The sequence below is a fragment of the Monodelphis domestica genome, chromosome 7 (assembly GCF_027887165.1).
Source record: "Monodelphis domestica isolate mMonDom1 chromosome 7, mMonDom1.pri, whole genome shotgun sequence".
Classification (NCBI taxonomy): domain Eukaryota; kingdom Metazoa; phylum Chordata; class Mammalia; order Didelphimorphia; family Didelphidae; genus Monodelphis; species Monodelphis domestica.
The window spans coordinates 152,755,249-152,781,378 of NC_077233.1; the positions used below are offsets into that span (position 1 = coordinate 152,755,249).

At 37.1% G+C, this 26,130-nt stretch overlaps 1 protein-coding gene across 1 annotated transcript in view; it reads left to right on the forward strand.

The window, feature by feature from the left end:
- The window catches only part of ABCA1 (ATP binding cassette subfamily A member 1), a 152,507-nt gene that overhangs the window by 64,264 nt on the left and 62,113 nt on the right, over positions 1-26,130 (forward strand). The window contains exons 6-8 of the mRNA XM_007499025.2: positions 1,126-1,247; positions 5,339-5,515; positions 17,325-17,417. Coding sequence (XP_007499087.1) covers positions 1,126-1,247; positions 5,339-5,515; positions 17,325-17,417 — 392 coding nt within the window. The remainder of the gene's footprint in view (positions 1-1,125; positions 1,248-5,338; positions 5,516-17,324; positions 17,418-26,130) is intronic.

Consider the following 26,130-nt stretch of genomic DNA (forward strand, 5'->3'; position numbering starts at 1 on the left):
CCTCAGTGTACACAATGGACACTCCTGAAAAGATGAATTTATTTATTTTTTATAAATTGTATCCTATTTAAGAAAATGTGCAGGAGCAGCACAGTATTGAAAGGAACCCCTAGGTGAATTCTGACATCTATTTTGTAAGATTTATTTTTATTTTTTCTTGAGATGGGCCTCACCCAGACTTTGGCCTTGAATCTTATGTGTTTTGGGAATGAAGTAATGTATGTGAAACTACTTTGCAAAATATATAGCATTGTATTAAAGTGAAGGATTCTTATGTCCACTTATGGAGCCCAATGGAAAAGCTTAAAGGGAAACTTTAAGCTTAGGCATATGGGTCTAGAGCCAGGATTCTTCCTGCCATTTCTCTTCCCATTTGCCCAAGTTAGAGCAAGGTAAGTAATCATTGTGTTTAGGGTGGAGGATCATTTTAAATGGTTCTACTTCTTGTCTTAAAAAAAAAAGGCAGTTAGGTATGTGTATGTGAGAAAGAGGGACAGGAAAAATAAGAGAACAGTGAGTTCAGAAGAGCACATTGACTATAACTCAGCAGCTTAAGAAATCCTCCAGTATCCTGACTGTACTAGTATTATTGTACTGGTAAAAACGCCATCCCTGGACCTTATTCATGTACGCGATGAAATGAATTTTACTAGGATTGTTGGTTATTTCAAACTAAAGCAATCCACATGTTTTTAAAAAAATATTTTTACTTATATTTTCTGATTACAGAGAAAAAACTTATACCATTCATTTAAAAAAATTGAGTTAGAGGGGGCAGCTGGGTAACTCAGTGGATTGAGAGCCAAGCCTAGAGATGGGAGGTCCTAGGTTCAAATTTGGTCTCAGACACTTCCCAGCTGTGTGACTCTTCTGCCTTGGAACCAATACACAGTAATGACTCTAAGAAGGAAGGTAAGGATTACAAAAAAAATTTTTTTGAGTTAGAAGTTCTCTCCCTCCTTCTTGTCTCTTCTCTAGGCAGAGGTAAGGAATATGATGTTGATTATATGCATCAACATTATTCTTTCCCATTGCCATCATCTACACCCTAGCACTCATATACACATATAAACAGACAGGCAAATTCATAAAATAAATATTATTTACTTTTTTTTTAATTGATAGGCATGAAGCTTCAGGATTTCCTGGTGGACAATGAAACCTTCTCTGGATTTTTGCAGCACAACCTTACCATGTCCCATCTAGCTGTGGAGGAGGTTCTGGACACTGATGTCAATCTCCAGCAGGTAGAACACTGTCATCTCCAGTTTTCTCAATGGGTCTGGGTTACAGGTAGAAACAGTGGATTATCTTGAAATGAAATTAAATGAAAAATCCCCTTGACTACAGATGTAGGAGAGAGAGAGAGAGATTGTGCTTAACCACTTGACTTTCATCAAATTTTACTGCTTTACCTACATTTATGATGCCATAGCAGTGATGTGTCTGATTGAAGTGAATATTTACCAGTAGGGTGAAGGAATAGTGGGTTATAAGGGCAAGGGTTTAATTTTAATTTAAATTATTACCCACACTTTATAAAAACTAATTTTTCAAGTTAAAATGAACTATGGTGTTATTGAGGTTTTTTTCCTTAATAAGACATTGACAACATTCCTTAACGTTATAATTAATAATGTCTTGAAGTGTTAGAAAACTAAGTTTGAGAACCATAGCTTTTTAGCATCAGGAGCCAAAATATTTTTTGTGATGACAGATTAAAATAATTTAAAATTTCTTTACAGATAAAGAAATGAAATTAGGAGGAATAGCCTATTTTTTGTGATTTTGTTTTTTTTAAAGGAAAGTAGTATTTGCTGTGTCTGTGTGCACTGTTTTCATTTTTAGATCTTATAACATTCTTCTCTTTCATTAATGGCGATAGCTACCCTAGACAGTGGAGAGAGCAAAACATACTATTTTTTAATATTTTCTCAATCTGCAGAGAAGCTTTCTGGTCTTTTCAAGGATACTGCTCATTGCTCAATCTGAGAACAGGTTCCTAAGTTAGATGTCTTTCTCATTACTGAAAGTTACTTAGAGAAGCAGTGGAATTTAACTTATCTGAACTTCATAGAAGGTGAATAATATAATTGATTCATAAGATGCAGTTTAAAAAAAATTAAGCAACGATGAAGAAGAAACCATAAAATCATTGAGTTGGATCTAGAAGGGAACCTTCTTAGAGGCCATTGATTCCAATCTCCCCCTTTTCTAGACAAGAAAACAGAGTTCTAGAAAGGCTATTTGATTTTTCCAGGATCATGCAGTTAATAAATGTCAGAGGTGGGATTGAACTTGAGTCTTCCTGACTCTAAGCCCTGTGCCATATGTACTCCCCGTTCACTTTCACTCTTACTGCAATGGATTCCAAGTCAGAATATCTGGGTTCAGATCCCATCTCTGCAACTCACTGAGCTCTGGGTGACATTTATTAGGATTTTAACTCTTTCTGAGCCACAGTTTTCTTATCTGAAAATGAGGGGGTTGAACTAGATGACTTCAAAGGTTCCTTCCAGCTCTAAATCTAGGATCTATACTTAGACACAATCTACTACCCTGCTAATTATATGACTGTGTAACATTCCATAGACAGCAGCTTTTAGATTTCCCCCCACTCACCTTTTAAAAAATATGACCTTTCCCTTGTTAGATTGTGTTGCCAGTCTTCATGTTCTGATAAACACTATGTTTAAAATCTATACCTATAGCATCTTATAATATGCTATACATAATTTTTAGTGTTTAGTATATAGAGTAAATATAATGTATTTATATATATAATAAATATGTAAACATATGGTAAAAAAATATATATTTATAGTAATTGGCTCCTGCTCAGTTTGTAATGTGACTATGTGGGCACTAAATGGAGTCTGAATGGGCATCTGTATGAGATCCTGATTTACTGGTGGTTGAGAAGGAATTAGATTAATTGATGGTAGACCAGAAACCGTGCCACACAGGGAAAGTAGTCAGGGTCTGAAGCCTAATGCTCTTCCCTTTGATTCTGCTCTCTTTGGTTGGCCCCAAGCACAAGTCTTGAGAATATGAACCAATACAAGGGAAGAAGGGATGGATATGCAGAGGGTGGAGGTGAAAGTGGGATTGACCAGTTTGATTGTGGAACATTTCTGTAAGAAAGGGTTTTATTACTTTGAACCACTGATTTCAGGAGGATTTGAAGGAGGCAATGTAGGGCAAAGGTTAGAGCAATGAACTTAGAGGCAGGGAGACTGGTCTTAGACTCATACTAGCTCTCAGATCTTGGGCAATTCACTCTTTGTGTCTCCATTTTGTAATCTGTAAAATGAGGAAATAGAATTTGATGGTGTCAGTCAAAAACATTTATTAAGCTTTACTATGTGTCTAAGCACTGGGGTTACAAAAAGAGACAAAAGATAGCCTTAGGGGAATTTATAACCCAATGGCATCTAAGATCGCTTCCATTTCTAAATCTATAATCCAATTAGGATTTTAAAGAAAAAAGTGTTGCTAAATAAGGGTCCTTTAAGAATCACCATGAAGAGGATGACTAGGAGGAAGAGGGGACTTCGAAATCATGCCACGTGAGAATTGGTTCAAGGACCAAATATTTCCAGGATGTTTAACTTGAGAAGAAAAGTCTTGGGCGCAGGACATGATAGCCCTCTTCTAGAGTTTGAAAGACCGTCCTACGGAGGGGGAGTTAGACTTCTTCTGTTTAGCTCCCGAGGGAAGAATAAGGAGCAGTTGGAGGATGCTGGAGAGAGGAAAGGTAGACTTGGGTTTAGTGTAAGAAAGATCTTCCAAAGAGTGAGTGCCCTCCTTAGTGGAAGGGATGGCCTTCACAGGCAGTGTGGACCTTGTATGGCTAGAAGACCTTTAGTAAGATGGCAGATAATGTGAGAATGTAACACAGGGCATTCTTGAGGGTTAGACCCCTAGATCTCTGAAAGTCCTTCCGGAAGGATGCCGAAATTCTGCTGTTCGGTGATTGTCGTGACCACCGGGTGGCAGTGGGTTTTACTGAAGTGCTTGGGAAGTTCATTGCCTTACCTGGGTTAAGCATCCCCACCAGAGATCTTAGTCTGCTGAGTAACTTTCCCTGATGGAAATTTCTTTTCTTAGGCCTGGAGAAGGCAAAGAGGTTCAAACCCTCTTTGAATTTAACAAACATACTCAATGTATAAGTTTTTATCAGACCGAAGCTGGTTTCAGGAGGACAGATCCTAGATCCCAATGGAATGGCTGCTGAGAGCTGTTTTTTGAGGGAGTAGGAATGGAAATAGCCTTTCCATGAATGGGAAGTGCTACTGCTTCATTGTCTTCTATGGGCACCAGAGATGACACAAGCTGAAGAAAAACTAGGAGTAGATCAGCATTTTCTGAACCATTTTTGTTATGAAATACTTGAATCTTGAAATCTGAACCACAAAATATTGGTGTATTGGGCTTGAGGACATGCAATTAGAGGCAGGAGTCATAGTGAGCAGAGTGCTGGGCCTGGAGTCAGGAAGACCTGAAGTCAAATCCAGCTTTTGGCAAATCACTTAATGTTATCTGCCTCAGTTTCTTTATCTGTAAAATGAGGTCAATAATATCACCTCCCTCCCTCAGATATTATCACTTGAGATGGCATCTGCAAAGGGCTTATCCAAGGCACCTAGTAGATGTTATAGAAATATTAATGATGCTTTTGCTGCTAGTGGTGAAGCACCCTAGAGATAGGGTATGAGGAGTATTTGAAACATTTTGGTTTTGAAAATTTTTATTTACTTAATTAATTTAGAATATTGTTCCATGGTTCCATGATTCATGTTCTTTCCCTCCCCATCTCCCACCCCCTCCCTTAGCCAATGAGCAACTGGGTTTTACATATGTCATGGATCAAGACCTGATTTGAAACATTTTGGGACAAAAAATGGAGGAAATTAACTTTCTGTTCATAGCTAAAATTGCTACATATCATCAATATTTATGATCCATGAATATTTCTCTTTTAACATGTTAGAAGAAAGAAATATTGAAAGTATTAATAATTTGTTGTAGAACCCCTATTTACATTGTGTAAAAGATCAAGTAGTTAATGGAACACATTTGGGGAAGCACTGAGGCAGACCTTGGTGTAGTGTCCTCCAGGAAGGATGTTTTCCTTATTCAGTGCTCAGAATAGAACCTGGTGGAACTCAACCCTTTTTTTTTTTTTAATTCTGGCATCTCACTTTTATATGGCCATCCTGGGAGGTACCTTGAAGAAAAGTAACTGATTCTTAAGGGGGAAGCCCTGCTTTTACAAAGAGCCCCTTGTTCCTGAAGCAAATAACCAATTTTTGCACATGTGTTTGCAATTTTTCAGGCTCTTCTTTATGGCTATAAGTGGAAGCTGAAAGACTTATGCAAAGAATCAAACTTAACAGGACAAATTAAACCCCACCACCAGAAAATAGGAGAGCTTTGTGACCTACCAAAAGAAAAACTAGACGTGGCGGAACGAGTATTCTACTCCAACGTGGACCTTCTGAAACCTCTCCTGGTAAATATTTCATCTGGCAGTTGTATGTGCAGAGCACTGATAGGCATGGGGCATGAGACATGATCTCACAGGGTACAGGTGGCACAGTGGCCAGCCCTCCACAATTTAGACTTTTTAAAAACCCTCACCTTCCATCTTGGAGTTAATACTGTGTATTGGCTCCAAGGCAGAAGAGTGGTAAGGGCTAGGCAATGGGGGTCAAGTGACTTGCCCAGGGTCACACAGCTGGGAAGTGTCTGAGGCCAGATTTGAACCTAGGACCTCCCCTCTCTAGGCCTGGCTCTCAATCCACTGAGCCACCCAGCTGCCCCCCACAATTTAGAGTTTTTTGACATGGCGGTGAAGCTATGGCCTCTGATTGTTTATGACTGTGAAGCTTCTTTGTTGAGATGCTGTTTTACTCTTCTTTGTAGAGTTGGCATAAAATTTGAAATGTCATTCATCCCTAACACCTAGAATTGACCTCCCATCTTTTTACCTCTCCAGTTTTTACGGACCCACAGGTCTTTAAGAGATTAGGCGTAGTAATCCATCTCAGTTTTAATGCCCTTATCACAAACTTTTGCCTGGTCACTTCCCTCCTACTATACCCATTTCTTTGTTCTGTTTAAATTGAAGGAAATGGTCTCCCTTTTCTAGTTAATGCTTTGCAGTATTAGATTCAAAGCTATGGACTTTACTTAAGAGTAGAATTTATTTTATTCCTGCTGCATGGCTCATTTTTTTTATACTTGGGTGTCACTCTCTGTGCGAAAATGACCTGTGGGTGGATTACTTAATGTGTTCCAGAGAAATGTGCCTCTGCCTAGAGGGCCGTGGATGGCTCGCTTGTTTTTGTCGGGCACTTTTCTTTAGATCCAGATGAATGCTCTACATGGGCAAAGAAAATTTTTAAAAAATTGTCATCAGAAGTCTATGAGGCTTTTGGAGGGTAACATCAACAACAATAATAGCTAACATTTATACGGTACTTATTATGTGCCAGGTACTGTGCAAAGCACTTCAAAATGGTCTCATGTGATCTTCACAATCCTGGGAGGGTGGGTACTGTTATCATATCCATTTTATAGATGAGGAAACCGAGGCAAACAAGAGCTGAAGTGACTTGCCCAGGGTTTCAAAGTCACAACAGATAGATGTTTTCCTGAATTCTTTTTGGATGCCTTGTTTTCTTGGCAAGCCTCAAACACTCATGATTTTGGCCTGAGCAAACGTGAGATTTTTCATCCTCAACCACCACCTCCAAGTTTTTTGTGAATTTGTGCCAAGCCTTATATATATTATATTATATTATATTATATTATATTATATTATATTATATTATATTATATTATATTATATTATATTATATTATATTATATTATATTATATTATATTATATTATATTATATTATATTATATTATATTATATTATATTATATTATATTATATTATATTACATTACATTATATTACATTATATTACATTATATTACATTACATTATATTACATTACATTATATTACATTACATTACATTATATTATATTATATTATATTATATTATATTATATTATATTATATTATATTATATTATATTTATATATATATATACATATATATATATATATATATATATATATATATATATGTATATATATATATAATAGCTTCAGCCTTGTAAAGTGTCCATTTCATTCTTTTCTACTTTGGCAAGCATTCACCAAATACTTTCTCTTGGGTGGGCAAAGATGCCAAGCTGGACCTTCTTTCGCTCTTCCCTCCCCGAATGTCTTTGGATAAAATGCATCACTTCTTCGAACCCTGTTTCCTTGCTGTGAGGACCAAATTAGATAATCATATGCAAGTGCTATGGAAACCTTAATTGTCTACTTGAAGATACTGTAGAGGCAGCTAAGCAGTACAGTGGACAGCTCTGGGCCTAAAGTCGGGAAGATCTGAATTCAAACGCGGCCAGGCATTTAACCTCTGTCTGACTTTCCTCATCTTTAAAATGGGAATAATAACAGCCTATAACTCTCAGGTATTGTGAGGATCAAATGAGATAATATTTGTAAAAAAAATATGTTTAGTGCCATGCCTGTCACAGAGAAGATCCTACATGAATTGTTGTTATTATCATCACTTCAGCTCAGGAATGTTGATGTATTTCTTCTGAAAGTAGAACCAATCCCCAGACTTGTCTGATGGGCTCCTGGCTGGTGTCAGAGCAATTAGGGGACAGATTCTGATAGTCACCTTCCTCTGCAAGGAGGACTTTGTAGAAAATAAATAGTGAATCGAGCACGGTTCTAAAATCTCTTTTGACTTTAAAGCTTATTCCTAGTGAACTGTCAGGAGCTCTCCTTGGTCTCCCTGACAGTGAGATGATGTTGGTGTAGTAGTGCCTGATCTCAAAGCCTGTATTCAAATCGTGTCTTAGACATTTGGCAGTTGTGTGTCGCTGGGCAAGAAGTCCTCTTGGTTTTCTCATCTGTAAAATGAGGAAAAGAAGAGCATCTATATTATAGTATCATTTTGAGTATCAAATGAGACAGTATATGCCAAGCTCTTTGCAAACTTTAAAGCAATATGTAAATGTCACATTTATTATTTATTATAAAAAGATAGTTTTAAGACCACAAATGGGTGAAATGTACTATAAAGCATTTTGAACTGTGACCCATATTTCTTGGCCAAAGACAGGTGTTCAGAAAAGACATGCACATACCCTCTCTTTGGGAGTAATGGAATTTACTTTAATATTTGGTGAACCTTTCCCCAGCCATTTGGTTAAAATTCTGACTGTCTTGGTGATAGGCAGGCATGGCATGTGATGAAACAGGGTAATTAATTCATTGCCCCCAGAGCTGCAAAGTGATCAGTGACCAAATGACAGTAATTGGCTCTATATGATGGACATGAGAAAAGAGTTGGCCATTTCTGCTAGGGTACACTGCTTCTCATAAGCAAGCATAGTCTCAGGAAAGATGCCATTGGGAATGTTTTTACTTTATTCTTCTTCTTGTACTTTCCTACATTTTGGTCAAGGGTTCTTTTTTGCCTTTTCCTTTTTCCAGTGGGCAGCAGTGTTCTGCCAACCATTGGTTGCCCTTGAACTTACGAAAATGCCAACAATCACTTCTGTTCTGAGAAATATATTTGCTGGCAGCACATATTTTTTCTCCCACTAACAAATATTTGGGTTATTGAGCTGGGGAGCCAACATAATGGTCTTGGAAAACATGATTTGGAAAGAGATTTCTTTGATAGGCATGGCTAGGGTCATGCATGGACCCTGTAGGCATGCTGTTGATGATTCATCCTATGTGTTTGAATGCTCACTTTATTCTTCCTTTTTTTAAAAAACCCTTACTTTCTGTCTTAGTCTAAATTTTAAGACAGAAAGATGACAAGGGTTAGGCAATTGGAATGAAGAAACTTGTTCAGGATCCCATGACTATAAAGTGTCTGAGGACACATTTGAACCCAGGTCCATCTGACTTCAGGCCTGGTGCTTTATCTACTGTGTTACTTAACTGGCCCTCTTCACTTTATTCTTAAACTTCTCAGAGAAGATGACCTCAAAGTTCCCTTCCAGCTCTTGAACAGACTATGATCTTAAATTCCTTTGAATATTTTCATTGGTTTCTGTTAAATATTATGTACATTAATTTATTTTTACTTAATTTAGCAAAATAATCTAAATTAAGTAAAGCTTTTTGATTGTGGGACCCTGAGCAAGTCATGCAACTTCTGGGTACCTCATGTAAATAGAGCTCATATACTAAATCAGATGCTTTGATAAACTGAGTTCCATTAATTCTCAGAACACCCTGCCTGGGATTAGTATACACAATCACACAAATACCTAGAAGCACTGAGGAACTCTTGGTATGTGAACTTGGGGTCATCAAATCATCTGACTTCATAGATGAGCTATACAGATTTGTCTGGAGTGCCTGAGGTAAAATTACTAGGAAATGTTACAGGTGGGGTTCCTTGGCTCCAACAATACCCCTTTCTCCCCTGTACCATTTTACCTTTACTTATGAGAGAAAAACCATAATTGTAATGAATGCTAATAGCATTCCAAAAAACAATGGTCATATGATATAAAAGAAGGGATAGATAATAAGACAACCCACAAATCCTGGTGATGGTATTTTGTTTGATGGTCCACTTGGGACAAAAACAAACAGGTTATCCATGCCAAAGTTCCTTGGATGTTAGCTAGGTCTGGGACTTGATGCTGTGGTTTAACATATCTGAAGTCTCCCATCTGCTTTTGTTTTCTTTTTCTCCAGTTTCTCCTCTGCCATTTTAATAATGCTAATCTGCTGATATTATCTATTTGATATTTAAACAATGTCCTAACACCCTTTGTCATTTGTGCAAAAAGCAAGTGACAAATAACTTGACTGAAGCTCCTAGTTAGAGGTCTGCCTCTTATCAGTCTTCTGGTTCACAATGGAATTGTGTGAAGTTGAGCGCCATCTTCAAGGTCAAAGATTTGAACTTGGGAATCCCCCGAAAAGCTGAACTTGGAACTTTTCTAGTTAGGTTGTGAAATTATCTTCCTTAGACATTGTTTAGTTTGAATACGAAACATATTCTCTCCATGAGATGAGATAGACCAACAGATTTAATTCCTATGTTGGGAACCACCCATTTGAGATGGTGTCATGTGGTTGTGCAGTCTTGACCTATAATATCATCAGCATAAAAGGCAATGTTCTGTTTCTGCCGCACAAAGAGTTCTGTTCATATGCAGCTTATCGATGAGGGCAGCACATTCCTTCAGATGAAGGCTGAGGACTTCAGGTCCTTTAGACAAAGGATCTGTTGGCAGAATGCTCTGGGGGTCACACTAGGCCATTGACCTCTCAGATGGGTTATACACAGACCGAAATTGAAAATAGCAAAATAGATAGCAGAAATAACACTTCTGAGACCATTTAATAGTATCTTTCCCACTCATGTTGACTTGGACTATAAATGAGGCTTTTCTTTCAACAGTCTGAATTTCCAAGAGAAAAGCACATTTTTTGTTCAGTTAACATTTTCCCCCATAAGTCACCCAGAGGGATGCTACTACCAATGTATACTTGTGCATCAACTGTCATGGACTAGAGCCCTCAAGATAGATATAAAGAAAAGACCACTGAAAATCTGGCCAAAGGACCCTGGTTGGAATCCTGGTTCTGCTACTCAATGATTGTATGATCCTGGACGAGTCCATGTCCTATCTCTGAACCTTAATTTCCTTGGCCATGAAATGTAGGGGTTTATCTGTTAAATATCTACTATCTACCCTTCTGTAAATAGCTCAATTTCACAAGTCCATATCAAAGGGAAAGTTTCCAGCTCAAAAAACCATTAGCCATTTTTACTTCTATGGCATCCATTTGAATTTATGCCTTCATCCCTTCTTATTCATCCTTCAACCAACATGCATTTATTGGGCACCTGCAGTGTGTTGGAGATACAAAGACAAAAATGAAATGAAACTGGGATTATACTAAATGTTTCCTAACTGTTCTTTATGCTACCAGTCTATCCCCTTTTTGCTCCATCTTCCCCACAATTGTCCCAGTAAATTTTCTTAATGCACCACTTTTTTTCATATCTCTCCAATACTCGAAAACCTTCATCAATTCCCTATTGCTTTCCAAATAAAGTATATATTCCTGATAATATGACATTCAGTAATCCCACAGTCTGGTTCAACCCTACTGGTTCAGGTTTATCCCAAACTGCCCATCTTAACAGTCTGCTTTCTAGATAAACTCAACAGTTTTCTGTACCCTGGCTCTGCTTTCTCCCACCTTTCCTCTTGCTCAAACCACACTACATGCAAGAAACAAGACATTCCATCTTTCCCTGAAATATCCATCTGTTGCTATCCCTCCTTTATTTACAGGGTTCTTAGATATCACCTCTTCTATGATACCTTTTCTTGGCCTCATATGAAAATGAGCCCTCTTCTTTAGATTTCTTTTAGCATTTTATGTGAACTTATTTCCTTTTCTCCCCCTTTTCTTTTGTACCAAAGTTTTGTGTGTGCTTATTGTTAGATTAGATTAATAAACTCTGAGAATAAGGGCTATTTTGTCTCTGTTTTTATATCTTAGCACAGTGTTTCCCATAATAAGCTCTTAATAATCTTTGGGAGAAGTTAACTTTTAATCAGAACAATGCTTAAGGGAGATGGTCAGTGAAATGTGGATTGGAAGAAAGATTAGGAATAGGGAAATCAATTAGTAGCTTATTAAAAGTAACATTTGAAACACTTATATCTTATAAATTATACCCCTTCTTTTCATTCTCTTTAAAATGCTATAATTTCCAAAAGACAGATGAGCTTTTGGTTCAGATTGTTAGTAGAGAATTATTTGGAAAAAGACAGACATTTATTTTAACATAGAAAAGTATGTTGCAATACTTCCCAGGAGCCTTTGCTTTTTAGCATGGTTGTTCCCTTTATATATCTGTATACACCAGTACAGATAGCTAACCTTTTACGTAGATGGCTTGAAAATTTCTGTGACCAAACAAATTGTCCTCTGGCCAACCTGATGAATATCTGTCTCTAAACTTAGGCTGATTTTTGGACAGCAATCACAGATTCTATCATTATACCTATACAAAAATGTTTTAAAAACACAAATGTGATTGAAAATGCATAAATTTAAAAGAAAACTTAAAGGCTGATAGCTGTTTAAATGAAAAATTAATTTTATTTGACATCTTCAAAGACTATGATGATTTTATGATTCCCTGTTCCAGTAAAAGGATGTTTGGTGAGATAAAACAAAAAAAAAACAAAAAAAATTTCTCTTAAAGGAAATCTATCCTTGCTACATAAATTATTTAAGAAAAAACAACCGTGATTTTGTTAGCACAGATACTCTCTTTACATAACTTATGAATTATTAGATTGTGAAAGTGCCTGTATTTAAGCTGTTGCCTGCTTTACATCAATCATGGAGGCCACTTCCTATAATATGGACCTGAATTTGACCATAAACAGCTTAATCTTGTAGCTTTAATTCACACGTTTCTTGCATGAGCAGAGTCAAATGAAGATTTAAATCAATTATTGTTGAGACAAATGAATTCAAAGAAGAAATACGGCATTTGGGGGAAATGTAAATGATCTCAATCATACATTCTAAAGCACACATATGGAAGATCATTAATCATTTATTACATTGGAAATATAACAACACATCTTTTGAAACTATTTGGATGTATATATGCACAGCTGTTATTTGACTACATTTAGTAGTTGTGCTCCCGAAGTTTTATTAAACAGACTTTTGTAAATTAGATCACATTTTTCCATTGTCTTCCATTATAATTCCCAAGATAATGTATCTTTGATTGTTAATTAGAATTCATTAGTCAGGGGCTCCTAAACATTTTAGAGTTAGGTTTCCCTGTTCCTTCTCTCCTCAGTTTCTTTATCATGTAGTAAAGTAAGTCATAGATCTATAGAACCTTGGAACTGGAAGGAAATTAGAGATAATCTAGACATAAATTGAAGAGCAACAATGAAATGAATCAAAATGCTCACACATTTAAAAATTCCTGCCAGTGCAGACATTAACGTATTAAGCATTTCTCAGCACACTGAATATGGAGTCAGAGGACTTGTGTTCAAATTCAGATTTTGCCACTTTTCAAAATCTCTTTGAGTCTGAGACCCCTCTTCTGTAAAATGAGGCACCCTCATATTACCTTGCACAAATACAGGGCAGAGTCATGAGTTTTATCTCAGCTGTGCCAGTACGTTAGTATGACACAATATTAGGAAATATATCCAGTTGGGATGCCCACATTTTACTGGGCTGGACAGAAAATTTCAGAAAATAAAAACATTGCTTGTGTTTCCTTCCTCTAATGATATGGATAGTGGTTGGTCATGAATTAAAATACTGAATAATACATGAATTCCAGTTAGCTTAACACAGAAAGTGTAGTCTCTGACCAGAGGGAGGCTTTTATTACTTCATACAAGACAATCTTTTGCCTCCTGTGGTCAGTGATGACCTATATATATGATTTCATCCTTTCATAGGCTGTGGCCAAGGGCTCTTTGTTGGGAAAATAATAGCAGGAATTCCAAGATATGTATTGTTTACTGGCGCAGCTCAGAAAGATAATTTAGAAAGCATTATTTGCCTTTGTCAGGCTGATATGACTAAGAGACCACAGCAAGAAGGAGTGTGAGCATGTGTCATTCTGGCACCATTTTGTTGGCTGAGCACCAAGCCATAAGATACTTCCTGGGGCTGTTAGACACCTTTTGAAACTATGAGTATTTTTCTTTGTCTTTTTCTGTTCATTTCTCATTATCTATTTCATAAGCAAGGATAAAGTTGAAAGAAAGAATTGAGGGTTATCCCTTGGATAATTCAGGCATCTCAATCACATGTTGAGTATTTTTTGTTACCCTGGGTTTTGAATATGTCAGCCCACTTTAACTGCAGATTTCAAACATTGTTATGTAACTAATGAGAAGACCATGGAAATAAATGTCCTAAAGATCTGGGTTCTAGTCCCTCCCCACCTCTCTCTGTCTCTTTCTCTCTCTCTGTCTCTCTGTGTCTGTCTGTCTCTCTCTCTCTCTGTCTCTCTCTCCCTCTTTCCCTCTCTCCTTCTCTCCCTCCCTCCCTCCCCCTTCCTTTAAAGGGCCTTTTCAATTCTTTACTATGTCATGCAATCACTGACTGTTGTGACCAGTAACTTTAAAGAAAACTGAAAATCTTGTTTTCAAATAAATTTTGATCCTGGACAACATAAGAATAAAAAGGACCCTAGTGCATGATTGCTAACTATTTTCCCCTAATACTTATTGATGTCTTGTCAGAAGCAATGCATTATTGACATTATTTATACTGTTATACAAACAGCAAAAATTTTTATTGTGAATAACCTGAAAATTCAAAGGTATAATCTCCATTGCAGTGGAAGATCCTGATCATAAATATTTGAATACCATGCATAGTCCATTAATAGCCTCCATGTGGCAAGCAGTGACCTTTTAAAATGTCCATTACAGAGTTAGTCCTAGGGGCAGGGCATTAGAAAGAAAGGGACTACTTAATTTTTGAATCTGGAAACCTAGATCAGAATCTTGGCTCTGATGTTTAATAGCTGAGCTTCAATTTCCTCATCTCTAAATGGAGATTAAAGTTATAAACCTCATAAGGCTAGTGTGAAGAAAATATCTTATAGCACTAATATATTATGGGAATGAAAATTCTAATTATTGATCAGATAACCATCGTGTTCTGAGCCCTGCATTCAGATACATGCACACATACTTAAACACACATGCACACCCTCACACACATACAAAATTCCAAACATGGAGATGAAGATGAATATAAAAATATATATTTCCCAGACAAAATTGGTCAGAGCCAATGAAGGATCTTTCAGGGTTATTTTTTTGAATTATGGCAAAGGGATCTGAATTCCATTTGCCCTTTGAGAAGGTTCAGTTTGGTTAGGTAGAAGAAAATATGCAATGTGAGCATCTCTCACACAATATTATATTTTAAATATATTGAAATACCACTGTGATTAATAAAACTCAAATTGAATTTTAAAAATTAGCAAGTTCATAAATTTTTGGTTATCATACATTTTAGGTGTATTTTTTTCCATCATGTATTATTGTCAGGTATTCATCAAACATGTTAAACACCTGCTTTGTGCTGGGACTATGCTAAGTGCTAAGGATGCAATGAGAGGAAAAAGACAGTTCTTGCCCTCAAGGAGCTCACAGTGTATTGTGAAAGACATGAAAAAAGTTACATGCAAATAAGAAAATAATAGACAGGATGAACGGGAGAGAATCAACAGAGAGAACACTTAAGAGAGAGAAAAAGGATTCTTGTGGAAGGGGGGGGGACTGTGGCTGAGACTGGAAGGGGATGGAGATGAGGGGAGACAGAGAGGTTCAGTTATAGGAGATAACCAGGGGAAACTCTTGGAGTTGGGAGATGCAATGATGGGTGCAAGGAACAGCAAAGTAGCTATTGGAATGGTGTTAGGTACAGGCTCAGCAATAGCTACACTGGCCCTTGAACCAAATACACGAGCAGATGCCTCATGAACAGAAAGCCACTACTCAAACATGAAATTTAGGCCCTGGCTCTACAAATGCAGAAAGAAGCATTTGAATATATAATGTGTACATGAACACACTCTAGAAAGTATAGAGAGATAGGATTAGGATTTGTTTAAGTCTCATAAAGGGAGAAAGCAGAAAAAAAGGACATTAATCTTATTTTCCATTCAGACTGGAAAAAAAGAAATTTGAGAGGCAGTAGTATTATAGAAAGATTGAAGAGTACAAAGATCTAGGTTCAAGTTCTGATACTGTGACTTAATGGCATTAGGGCCTTGGAGAAGCTACTTACCCTTTCTGGGCCTCATTTTCTTCATCTATAAAATAAAGATAATATTTATACTTCTTACCTCACAGGATGGTTGCAAAAAGGAAAATAATTTGCCAGCTGTAAAACACTACATATTGTGAGCTATTGTTATGATATCACAGCTCAAGAAAAATAGACATCTGGAAATACTTATGGTAATACATGAGCTCAGCCTCAGGATGCCATTTTAGGAGATTATTAGATTGAGCTTAGTTTGTCAATGAGAAATGGAGTTCAAGTTGTTAGGTGCAGAAATCATTATGCTTTCTTAAAAAAAGGTCACTTGCCTTGGATTTTTCTTTAATATTTATTTTGCTAATTTGTTCTGTATTCAGACTTTTTATTTTTGAAAGAAAAGAAATTCAAAACCCATTGTTTATGAAAGTAAACATATTAATTCACATCCGATGCCTAGACACATTAGAGATTTATTTTAGAAGGAATTTCTAACTCGGGATTTTGGAACCACTCTTTTTTGACATAGAATACATATCCAGGTTGCTTTTAGTTGTTGACACAAGAGGCATGTCAAGGTAGCTTAGTTTTTGCTGGATTTCAGTGTATCAATAAATCAAGAGAGATCAAACACATATTTTTATTTCAAAGTTTTCCTCATTCTTAGTAGCTAAAATCATATAAAATAGAACCTCAGGTTTAGAGTTGGAAGAGACCTAAAGGTTATCAGAATCTACTTTTTGTATTTTACTGAAGAAGGAACTGACATCCAGTGAAGGCAAGTAACTTGCCCAGGGCCATATTTGTGGTAAGGAGTAGAAGAGAAATTTGAAATCTGATTCTATGATTCCCAATCTAATCTTCATTCAAATATGCTAGGAGCATTACTATTGGGGGGGAGAAGGATGGGGTGTTCCGCTTCAATTATTTTCCCTATTTTTAAATTAATGGAGAGAGGTGACTCTGGAGTAACCCATGCAGTTTTCCCTCCAGTCTTCTCTTCTTCCCCAAGGGAAAGCATGGTCACAATTAAGACCTTGTGGTCAGAGTTTGTGGTGGCTCACCTATTCCAAGTTATTTTTTTTTTTTAAATCTCAAATTCTGGCCTCAGATTTTCTCCTAACTTGTACACATACACCCTGTCCTCAATAGTCAGGTACCACATATGTAGGTTTTTATATTGATACCATTCAATATTATTTTTTAAAAATCATAATAAAAGTATTGGTAATTCTTAGTTGAAAAAATGTGTTCAGAATAATTGTGGTGGCTTTTTTGGCAGAGGGAGTAGGTTTGAGGTACTCTGTGTGTTTTCAGTTAAAGATGGTGAATGGTTTGAATTAACTTGTTTGTTTCTTTTAGTGACTTCAGATTTATATTTGAACTCAGAAGCAAAATATTTCTTTTTTTTTTTTCATTCCAGAAAGGAATAAACTCCCATTCTGTCCTGCCAAACCAGGAGCTGGTTGAAACAATGAAAACTATGCTAGAGAGTCTTGGAAAGCTGGCCAGAGAGGTAAGCTGCTTTGGCTGGAGCCCTGGGAAGCAGAAATAGCCATTACCCTTTCGCAATCTGAGTTTGGTTTGGTCAGCCAGTGTTCCTTGCATTCAAGCAAAGGAACTTGTTAGCAGTAGGTGGCCCTATCACTATTGTTATTATCTTTTTACTTCAAATGCCTGGTTTTCAGAGAGAATTTTCCCTGTGGTGTGCTGAATTTGGCTCTCTCCTTAGCCTACACTGATGGAAAATCTGTTTAAAACAAAATATCAGTTTCCTAGCCTAGGGGGAATATGAATATATATAATTATTCTATCATGTATTTATTTATATACATATTTATTATTTTATCACATGTGATATAATAATAATAATTATACACACATACACACACACTTTGAATTCAGGCCTTTCTTTTCCCAGATATCTGTCTGCTTGAGTCAATCTGTTAATATGATTTAATGTCTTTATTTTATGTGGCATCTCATCAGAGCAAAAATGTTTATTACTTATTTTCTGAATCTGTTGGAGCCAGGCAAATCCTTGCCTTGGAGTCAGAGAACTGGGAGGGATATTTACCAATCCATCCCCTGCCTCTGGGCAATACCTGCCAGAGCTTTAGAGGCAAAACCCAGAAGAGAGGGAGTCCTGCGAGGTTTCGGTGTGTAAGTGCTCAAACGGAGAAGACTGGTTCTACTTCAGTGCCTCCCCAAGTCATTTCTTATTAGGAGGGATCTCCTTCCATTGGTATGGATCACAGCCCCTCTATAATTTCTCATCCCGTGCTGACATTGTTGTTTCTGCCTTTCCATCAATATTCCGTGGAGCAGAGGGTTCTTCACCTTTTTTTTGCGAATTGCCACAGATAACGTTGGCTGTCCAGTCAAGCCTATGAGCCCTTTATCAGAATAATGATTTTGAGGGCATTGGATAAAACAGATATTAATACAAATGAAACCAATTATATGAAATTATAGTGATTAAAATATTAAAAAAATATTCTCTAAGTTTATAGATCCTGGGTTATAAACCCAGAATATAGACTATCTCCCCAACGGGTGCTCTTATTCTTGTGTTATTTAATGGAAATCATTGCTTTGATTTAGCAGTTAATTCTTCCTTATTCACTTAAAACAATAATCACTCTTATAATGTACGCGTGTCCTAAAAGTCTTAGTGTGATTTAAAGGTAGTGCAACATAAAAGCTGCACTAAATCTTTTGAATCATGTTAAAATCAGACAATCCTACAACAATTCTCATTTATTTTATAACTTCACCTTTTTCTTTATAATTATAGGTAGGTAAGGAGACCATGGGAGCATATCATTTCCCAATTGCCTTAATAATGTTTTTTTATTGCTTTTAGAGAGGCATAGCGGTCTAGCCCTAGATCCAGGGAGACGTGGGTTCCAATCCTGTTTCACCTACTGAGTAGCCATTTAAGCTATCCAAACCCCAGTTTCATCATCTGTAAAATGGAGATAGTCAGAGCCCCTACTTCACATGGTTGTTATGAAGTTCAAATGAAATAATATATGTAAAGCACTTTGTAAACCTTAAAGCTCTAAACAAATATAATCTATTATTCTGCAGTTGTCTTAATTTTCTAACTTGCAGAGGCTTTTAAACAGGCCTTATTAACCACTCCAACAAACACATCTCTGCCATAAAATATTTTCAAAATGTGAATACTTTCATTCAAGAATTGTTATTTTTTTACACTAATCTAATTGAATTCTGCAAACATTTAAAAAGTGTCTACTGTATACAAGGCACTGCATATCTGCTCTGAAGCAACTTTTTTTAGTTGATAGAAATTGGGGTGGACATATAATATCACATCAATATCTTTAAAGCAGGAAGGGGCCTTAAAGGTCATTCAAACCTCTCATCTTCCAGATGAGGAAACTGAGGCCCCTAGAGTTTAAGTAACTTGTCCAAGCTGAAATTCAGATTGAGGTACGCTAATTTCAAACCCAAAATTCTTTCTGGGGGACTATCCTGCCAGTCTCAAAAGCAAGAACGTTGGTTTCTTCTTTGAAGAAAATGTTGGCTTAAAGGGGGGAAAAATATCTTACCTGCCATAATTCTGTTAGACAACTTATTCCAAATATGAACACTAGTAACCTTGTAACAGAAGTCAGGACCATCCATGATTACCAGATTTTCTAAGAAGGTAGACAAGGAGACATATTGAGCCCAGCAACTAGATAAGGGATTGATTCTGTTTAATCTGAGACCATTATTTGCTCTGAACTTGGACAAGATTTCTCTACTTAACCTTTTTCTTTTTTATTTATTTTTTTAACTTTAAGGCAAAAGCTCTGTTACAGAAGAGACTGTATCATAAATTTGCTTCAGGGTCTGGTTACAGCTGTTTCCTGTTACATCATCCAGGCCTGCCTTTTGTCTGGGGTTAAAAAAAAAATTAAAAGCATGTGATGTTCGCCTTGCTGATGTGGCGGAAATTCTTAAACTGAGCCACACGCATATTTTCTTGGCAGCTGTGTCCTTGTACCTTGCAAGCTGCTGCCCCATTCCAGTGCAAACAAGGGCTTTGGGCTCTTCATGGCTATGTAATCAAAGCATCCCCCCATTGCTTGACCAGTTACTTATTGTCTGATTTGCTAATTTCCTAGGGACAAATGGAAAAGAAAAGAATCTATTGGCTTATTTATTTTACCAGCCACTGGAAAGAAGGCTGCTTTGTTTTTGTTTTTGTTTTTTGGTAGTGTTTTTTGTTTGTTTTGTATAATCCTACAAGGGTCTCATAGTTCTTCTTAAATTGTTTAAAACATTTTTCCAATATTGAGGAACCTCTGTGTGTGTGTGTGTGTGTGTGTATGTTACTTGTGACATGCAAAAATCCTTCCATCTTTGCTAGAGAGAGAACTGGTGGTGCAGTGGATAGAGTGCAGAGCTTGGAGTAATTGAAAACCCAAATTCCAATATGGTATCAGACACTTATATAGCTCTACAGCTCTGGGCAAGTTACTAAACTTATGTTTGTCTCAGTTTCCTGAGGCACTGTAAAATGAGAATAACAGCATCTGCTTCTTAGGGATTTTTGTAAGAAAGGAATGGAATAATATTTTTTAAAGTACCCAGCACAGTGCCTGGCATATAGTACGCACTGTATAGATGCTTGATCCTTTAACTGCCCTTCCCTTTGGCAAACCTGTGATATCTTTGGAATGGGTATTCTCTCTACTGATAAAAAAAGACCCTAAATATCTTCTCATCCTGTGTTATTTTTGCCCATAATTTTTATAGAGAACTTAAACCAATATACTGGTACCTTCCTTTTTTTCTTTTACATTTTTCAGAGTTGTTTTATTTTTCAAAGTTCTCCTTTTTGCTACATGGCTCACTCCCTGCCTCTCCTACTCATACATGTTTTTGTTATACCTTTTTAGCACATCAAATATTTTGCCCATTTTGTCCTTTGACCATTTATCAATTGGGGAATGGCTTGAATTGACTTAGCTACTTATAAATTTGAGAAATTAGACCACAGTCAGAGTTTTTTTGTTATAAAGATCTTCCCCCAATTTGTTGCTTCCCTTCTAATTTTGGTCACATTGGTTTTGTTTGTACAACAACTTTTTAATTTAATGTAATCAAAATTCATTTGATATTTTGAAATATTCTCTGTCTCTTGCTTGGTCTTAAATTCTTTCCTTTCCCATAGTTCAGACAGGTATACTATTCTATGTTTACCCAATTTACTTATAATTTCCCTCTTTATATTTTTATATTTAATATATTTTATATTTAAGTCATTCACCAATTCTGAATTTATCTTAGTATAGGGTGTGAGATGTTAATCTAAACCTAATCTTTCCCACACTGTTTTCCAATTTTCCCAGCAGTTTTTGTCAAATAGTGGGTTCTTGTCCCTAAAACTGGGATCTTTGGGTTTATTGAACACAGGTTTGCTAAGGTCATTTACCCCAAGTCTATTTCATTGATCCACCCTTCTAGCTCTTAGTCAGTACTGTATTGTTTTGATAACCACTGCTTTATATATATTTTAAGATATGGTACTGCTAAGTCTCTATCCTTTACATTTTTTTTTTCATTAGTTCCCTTGATATTCCGGATCTTTTCTTCTTCCAAATGAGCTTTGTTATAATTTTTTCTAATTCTATAAAAAGTTTCTTGGTAGTTTGTTAGATATGGCATTGAATGAGTAAATTAATCACATCAAACATTTGAAGGATTGGTTCCCTTGTCCTGAGCCCAATCACCAGAATACCTAGATGGTGTGTATTTCTGATGAAGATGGAACATTGGTGTATGAAAGCCAAGATTTTCCTCCGATCTTAGTCTGAGTGAACTATTTACTAAGAATTAGCTGCTCTAAAACTTTGCAGGATCCCCTTCATTTGCTTTGCCAGGCTTTCTGATCTGTTTCAGATACAGCCTTCTTATTTCCTCTCCAAACATAATAAGAGAAAAACTATTATTTTTAAATTGAGGAAAGACCCTTTTATTTCTCATGTTTTCTAGTGTTTTCAATAGGAGTGCAGGTTGTATTTTGTCAAAGGCTAGTATATTTTTTTGAAAATTTTATTTAATTAGTCAATTTAGAAGATTGTACCTTGGTTATAAGAATCATATTCTTTCCCCCTCCCTCCCCCCCCCCCCACCTCTTCCTGTAACTGATGTGCTATTCCACTGGGTTTTACATGTGTCCTTGATCAAAACCTATTTCCATGTTGTTGTCGTTTGCACTACGATGTTCATTTAGAGTCTACATCCCCAACCATATCCCCATGGACCCATGAAACCAAACAGTTATTTTTCTTCTGTGTTTCTATTCCCACAGTTTTCCCTCTGAATGTGGATAGTGTTCTTTCTCTTAAATCCCTCTGAGTTGTTCAGGATCACTGCATTGCCACTAATGGAGAAGTCCATTATATTCAATTGTACCACAGTGTATCAGTCTCTGTGTACAATGTTCTCCTGGTTCTGCTCCTCTCGCTCTGCATCACTTCCTGAAGGTTGTTCCAGTCTCCATGGAATTCCTCCACTTTATTATTCCTTTTAGCACAATAGTATTCCATCACCAACAGACACCACAATTTGTTCAACCATTCCCCAATTGAAGGGCATCCCCTCATTTTCCAATTTTCTGCTACCACAAAGAGTGCAGCTATGAATATTATTGTACATGCCCTTTTCCTTATTATTTCTTTGGGGTACAGACCCAGCAGCGCTATAGCTGGATCAAAAGGCAGACAGTCTTTTATCGCCCTTTGAGCGTAGTTCCAAATTGCCCTCCAGAATGGTTGGATCAATTCACAACTCCACCAGCAATGAATTAATGTCCCTATTTTGCCACATCCCCTCCAGCATTCATTACTTTCCATAGCTGTTATGTTAGCCAATCTGCTAGGTGTGAGGTGATACCTCAGAATTGTTTTGATTTGCATCTCTCTGATTATAAGAGATGTAGAACACTTTTTCATGTGCTTATTAGTAGTTTTGATTTCTTTATCTGAAAATTGAAAGGCTAATATTTTTAAAGGGGGAAAAAAAATCTGTCCTTCCTCTCTAGAGGTAATGCTGTTGACTAGGTGCTAGTTGGGGTTATTATTTCATTATTGGTGGTGAGGCCATCATTTGTTCACTTACCAGCATGACTGAGATAGCTAAATAGGTATAAGAATAGCCAGGGAACAGAATAAATTCAGTTTGCTCACACAGGGGATTAAAGTAATGATTCTGTATTCTCATGAGTGTGAGACTAAGCATGGGAGCTAATTACTCATACTGTTTCTTAAAATAAAGGTGTCTGGCCACTGATGTTGTTTCATTACAATTACGTGAACAAATGAGCTGGGATTGATTTTCTGTAGTCATAGAAATGGTGCCTGATGGGAAATACCTCATTTCCAAACTGTGAAATTGTGGGAGGGATATAGTTATGGTTTTACCTGTCCCTCAACTGCATTCCATATTCATTGGTATAGTTACTCTTCAAGGAAGTGGAAGGGGAAGATCATTTTTGAAAACCAGTCCTAGTCCTTTTTAATCTTAGGGCCTTGCCTCTTAGACAGTTTATCCTTGTACATAGTTGTTTGTGTGTTATCTCTTCACTAGACTATGAATTCCTTCAGAGTTGGGGACTATTTTTTGTTCCTTTTTTTTTTTGTATCTCCAGCATTTAGCACAGTGCTTGTCACGTAGTAGGAGATTAATTAATCTTAGTTGATTGACTGACTGAACATTCCATTTAGCATGACAAAATGCAAATTTTCCCAGAAATCCTATTTTTTTACTGTGATGTTTATAGTTGCTAAAATAGCATATGAAAAAAAACACACAAACATACAAATTCAGTTTGAAAAGAATGTTTAAAGACAGCTTTAAATGTAGCCCAAAAAGGAGCAGGTAGGCCGTTCAGTGGATAAAGTGCCAGGTCTAGAGATGGGAAGTCCTGGGTTCAAATATGATCTCAGACACTTCCTAGCTGTGCAGTCGCCTAGTCCTTACTGTTCTTTTGCTGTGGTACTAATACTTAGAATCAATTCTAAGAAGGTAAGTGTTAAAAAAAAAAGCAGCCCATAACATTGCTGCTGATTATGTTTATTATTAATAGATTTTCACTGGGCCCTTTGCACCATTGCGAAAAAGAGATATTCTCTGGTCCTTTGGATTGCACTTGGGGATGATTGTGTATTTCCAGGGAGACCTAAAGATTTATAATGCTTCTCATGAGATGTCACGGCCCTCGAAGAACAACAGCTGCGTGCAGTAGTTATATCAGGTCACGGCTCTACCTACCTGGGTTGATGTCTCTCTTGGTCTTTGTCTAAATTCTTGAACCATCTCTAATGTGACAATGAAATTCTCTTAGTCTGTGATAAATATTGTCACGACAACACCACCCAATCGTATCTGTATCTTGTCAGATCTCATTTGTAACTTTGTCAGGGTGGAGAATGGGGCAGGAGAAAGCAGTCCTAGTAGACCCCCAATTGGATGGATGTCAAGGTTCTGGAGTCAGCGCTTCTGGGGAGGAACAGTCCAGAGAGGGAAGCTGGGTATCGGGTCCAGAGGCAGGTGATGGAGATTCCAGAGAGGGAGCTTCTTTAAGAAAAGCAATCATGAAGGATATTCCTAAATAAGGAGATAGAGAGCCAAGCATCTGGGAGGTCCGTCAACAGAAGTTATGTACCCAGATTAAGAACTTGGGGACAAGAACGGGCAAGAATCAGGCCTTGAGAGACTGGGCTAAAGTGTTCAAGAACTGTGGCACGGAGAGAAGCGGGAGCTGGTGTTGGAACTTGGGTACAGAGTCTAAGTAGCAGGTACAAGAGTTGGGGATCAGTCAGTCAGTCAGTAAACAGTTAAGCACCTACTTTTATGCCAGGCACTCTGCTGATAAGCACTGGACCAGGGACATGAATAACTTTGATAATGAGTGGGCAGCTCCCAAGGTATGGTCTCCTGAAATGCAGAACTGATATCCGAGGTTAGGTTGGACTGAACTTAAACTTTGGGTGAAACTTCGAGCTGCAAAAGTCCCATTTGGTGTGGAAGAGGAGACTGGCAGAAAAAGGTCCACTCAGAGCCTTCTGTAACAGAGCCAGTCATATTCTCTTCTTGGAGATGATTTTCCCACCTTCTGACAAGCTTCTTCCAGGTCCCTTTGTTTCAGGGGCTCCCTCTTCTCCTTAGGATTAAACACAAACTACTCTTTGGGGCATTTCAACCCTTCCTACCTTTCTAGGCTTACTTTAGATTTCTTCTTTTCACAAACTGTCTAGACTGTTTAAATTGGACTTCCTACTGTCTCTCACCTTTGACATTTTTGCCTCCTATCTCTCTATCTTTGCAGAGGCTGCTTCCCAGCCTTGGCATGAACTCCCTTCTCATTCCTAGCTTCCTTCAAAGCTCAGCTCAAGTGCTCATAATAAATGAAGACTTTTCTGATTTCCTTGATGTCTTCCCTCCCCAGCTAACTTGTATTAACTTCATATAGAGTTTGTGTCTGCTTATATGCTTCCTTCAATAGAACATGAATTCCTTTAGTTGGTAATGTTTCCATTTTGTCTTCGTGCCCATTGCCTAGTGCAGAGAAGGCATTTAATAATAAATGCTTATTGATTGATATTGGAAAAGCATCCTTTGATGTGAAAAATTGCTCACTAAACCATGTAACCATTCCTCTCATGCCTTCCTCTTGTTCTATTTTCCACAGAATAAAGCATGATATGGTAGAGATTGGTAGGAATTAGGAGCTGTAGAGTCTAGGCCTATTTCATCTGGCTGTGAGAGCCTAGACAACTCATTCTAGTCCCCAAGGCCATTGGGGTACTCATCTGTCTCAGGGACAGCATGTTAAACTATGTCTATGGATAAAGTTTGGTTTTAGGGAAGATAATTTAAAATATTTTATATTAAACATAATATAAAATAATATGATTGTATAATCAAATATGAATAATATAAACAATATTAAAAACAGTTTTGCTTTCTAGTTAAACCTTATTGTCTAAATTTGAACGTATTTTCTAGTGCATTGTTATCTAGTGGTTTGTGTTTGTTAGGAGGAATTGGAGTAGCTGACATTTGGGGCTCACTTTTCAGAGTCACTGCTAATGTCTTCCTCCCATCCTTCATGGTGGCATGGAGGTCACCTGTTTGCTCAAAGCCTATGATGTGAAAAGAGCACAAGATGGAAAGGATCTTTAGTACAGCTGGGGCAGCTAGGTGGC